The following is a 2,764-nucleotide window of genomic DNA, read 5'->3' as shown; positions in this document are numbered from 1 at the left end:
TTGCTTTCATTTCTATGGGTGATCCAGTTCTTTGAATGCAACTTAGTCACCTCTAAGCATATATCACAAAATGACTAGGTTGGAAAAAATGTGTATTTCGTAGCTGCTTCATTATCAGATCATTCTCACATAGGATTCTGTCTATCCAGAATACGGAACTGGGCCCCTTCCTCTTCCCTCTGCCCATCTCTGCTGCCACTGTGCCGCCTAGGACGGCCCCGAGCCAAGGCCACGAAAGACCGCGAGGTGCTCCGCCGGAACTCGGGGGACAGCTGATGCCGTGGTGCATGTCCATCGCTGGACCAACTGGGGCTGGAGGATGCTGAGCCCAATGCTGAGCCTGATGACGGTGACGCTGCTGCCGGCTGACGCCATCTTGCCAGCCGGCGAGTTCCTTGCAGCTGCCCTGCTTCTCCGCCCCACCGGCACTGGGTGAGAGCAAAGCCAGATTGGGGACGGAGTGCGGGGTCGAGCCGCCAACTTATCTCGCCGGACCCGGTGAGGCTGGAGACGGAACTGGGCCACTTTCCCTTCCCTCTGACAATCCCTGCTGCGCCAACAAGGACGGCCCCAAGCCAAAGCTGCAAAAGACTACAAGGTGCTCCGCCAGACCTCAGGGAACAGCTGATGCCACGGTCAGTGGCCATCGCTGGACCCATTGGGGCCAGAGGACGCTGAGCCCAATGCTGGGCCCGACACTGGCAATGCTGCTGCTGGCCAACGTCATCTTGCCAGCCGGCGAGTTCCGTGCGGCTGCCCTGTTTCTCTGCCCTGCAAGTGCTGTGATGACTTTGCCAAGCATTTCAAAGAGAAAATCACTCAGATTCGTCACGAGCTGGACTCCACCAGTGACTCAGAACCTTCTGGGGAGGTGCCAATGTTGCTGTCTGGTCCAAAATTGATGGATGAGTCCCAGTTGTTGCGGCCTGATGATGCGGACAATGTGCTTGGACAAGTACATCCTACCACCTGCTTACTGGACCCTTGCCCATCTTGGCTACTTAAGAAAGCCAAGGATGGGATAAGGACCTGGATCCTGGAGGTTGTCAATGCCTCTCTAAGGGACGGCCGGGTACCTGCCCCTTTAAAGGAGGCGGTAGTCCAGCCAGTCCTAAAGAAGGCATCCCTGGATCAGAGATGGCCACCAACTATAGACCGGTGGCCAACATCCCGTTTTTGGGCAAGGTGTTAGAGCGGATGGTGGCGGGACAACTCCAAGCACTCCTGGATGAAACTGATTATCTGGACCCATTTCAGTTCAGCTTCAGACGTGGGTATGGTACTGAATCTGCCTTGATCGCCCTGTATGATGACCTGTGCAGGGAGAGAGACAGGGGGAGTGCATCCCTGTTGGTCCTCCTAGACCTCTCAGCTGCTTTCAATACCATTGACTATGGTATCCTTCCGGATAGGCTAGCGGGATTGGGAGTTGGAGGCACTGCTTTGCAGTGGTTCCACTCCTATCTCAATGGCCGATTCCAGAAGGTGGTGCTGGGGGACTATGGCTCTGCACCATGGCAGTTATGCCATGGAGTTCCGCAGGGGTCCATTTTGTCCCCCTTGCTAATTAACATCTACATGAAACTGCTGGGAGAAGTCATTAGGAGGTGTGGGCTGTGGAATCATCAGTATGTTGATGATACCAAGCTCTATCTATCTATCTATCTATCTATTTAGAGAACTTCTATGCTGCCCCATTCGCTGAAGGCTCGGGGAGGCTCACAATCATAAATAAATAAACACAATATAAAACAGTATAATTTAAGTCACCCTCGCCAAAGAATAAAATAAATAAATAGTATTAAAAATTAGAATAACGTTTGAATAAAAAGATCTTAGCCTGGTGCCAAAAAACAAATAACAATGGCGCCAGGTGGACCTCTCTGGGGAGCGCATTCCATAGATTGGGCGCCACCGTAGAGAAAGCCCTCCTCCAAGTACTTACCCTCCTAATTTCCTTCACGGAGTGTTCCCGAAGAAGGGTCTCTCCCGCTGATCTCAAGGGGCAGGCGGGCATATATGGACATAAGCGCTCCTTCAGGTAACCAGGACCCAAGCTGTTAAAGGCTTTATAGGTCATAACCAACACCTTGAATTGGACCCGGACTTCAATGGGGAGCCAGTGAAGCTGACAGAGAACTGGAGTCATGTGAACGTAACGCCCAGTCCCTGTCAGCAGTCTGGCAGCTCTATTTTAAACCAATTGAAGTATCCGGACCATCTTCAAGGGCAGCCCCACGTAGAGCGTGTTACAGAAGTCAAGTCGGGAAGTCACCAACATGTGTGTCACTGTCACCAGGCAGTCATTCTCCAAGTTGGGGCACAGCTGGTGGATCACCCAAAGCTGAAAGAAAGCGCTCCTCACCACCACTGTCACCTGAGCTTCCAGTGAAAGCTCTGGGCCGAGAAGCACTCCCAAGCTGTGGACCTTGTCCCTAAGAGGGAGTGCAACCCCTTTCAGGACTAAGTTCAATTCCCCTTCCCTGAAGCCTGATCCGCCAACCAACAGGACCTCCGTCTTGTCTGGACTGAGCTTCAGTTTATATAAGGGGAGGGGAGGGGAGGGGAGGGGAGGGGAATTTCTAAAATTAAATATTGAGAATAATACTTCAATACAGCTAAAATACTTTTGCAACAAGTGGAGAAATGTCAGTGCCTGTGGAAACAGATATAATATTTAAGCATTTTCACATCTGTGCTAGGGCAGAATCAGGTTCAGGTTCCTCAGGCATCCTTAGAGTTCAACTTCATCAGTACTTTGGGA

At 51.7% G+C, this 2,764-nt stretch overlaps 1 gene segment (V, D, J or C); it reads left to right on the top strand.

The window, feature by feature from the left end:
• Positions 1-276, top strand: part of LOC123023279 — a 1,933-nt gene extending 1,657 nt beyond the window's left edge. Inside the window, 1 exon segment of the V gene segment in view lies at positions 212-276. Within this exon segment, the coding sequence occupies positions 212-276 (65 nt within the window).
• Positions 277-2,764: the final 2,488 nt, after the last annotated feature.

Source organism: Varanus komodoensis, unplaced genomic scaffold (genome assembly GCF_004798865.1).
Source record: "Varanus komodoensis strain SLA01 unplaced genomic scaffold, ASM479886v1 scaffold2041, whole genome shotgun sequence".
Classification (NCBI taxonomy): Eukaryota; Metazoa; Chordata; class Lepidosauria; order Squamata; family Varanidae; genus Varanus; species Varanus komodoensis.
This window is presented reverse-complemented; position numbering and strand designations above follow the sequence as displayed.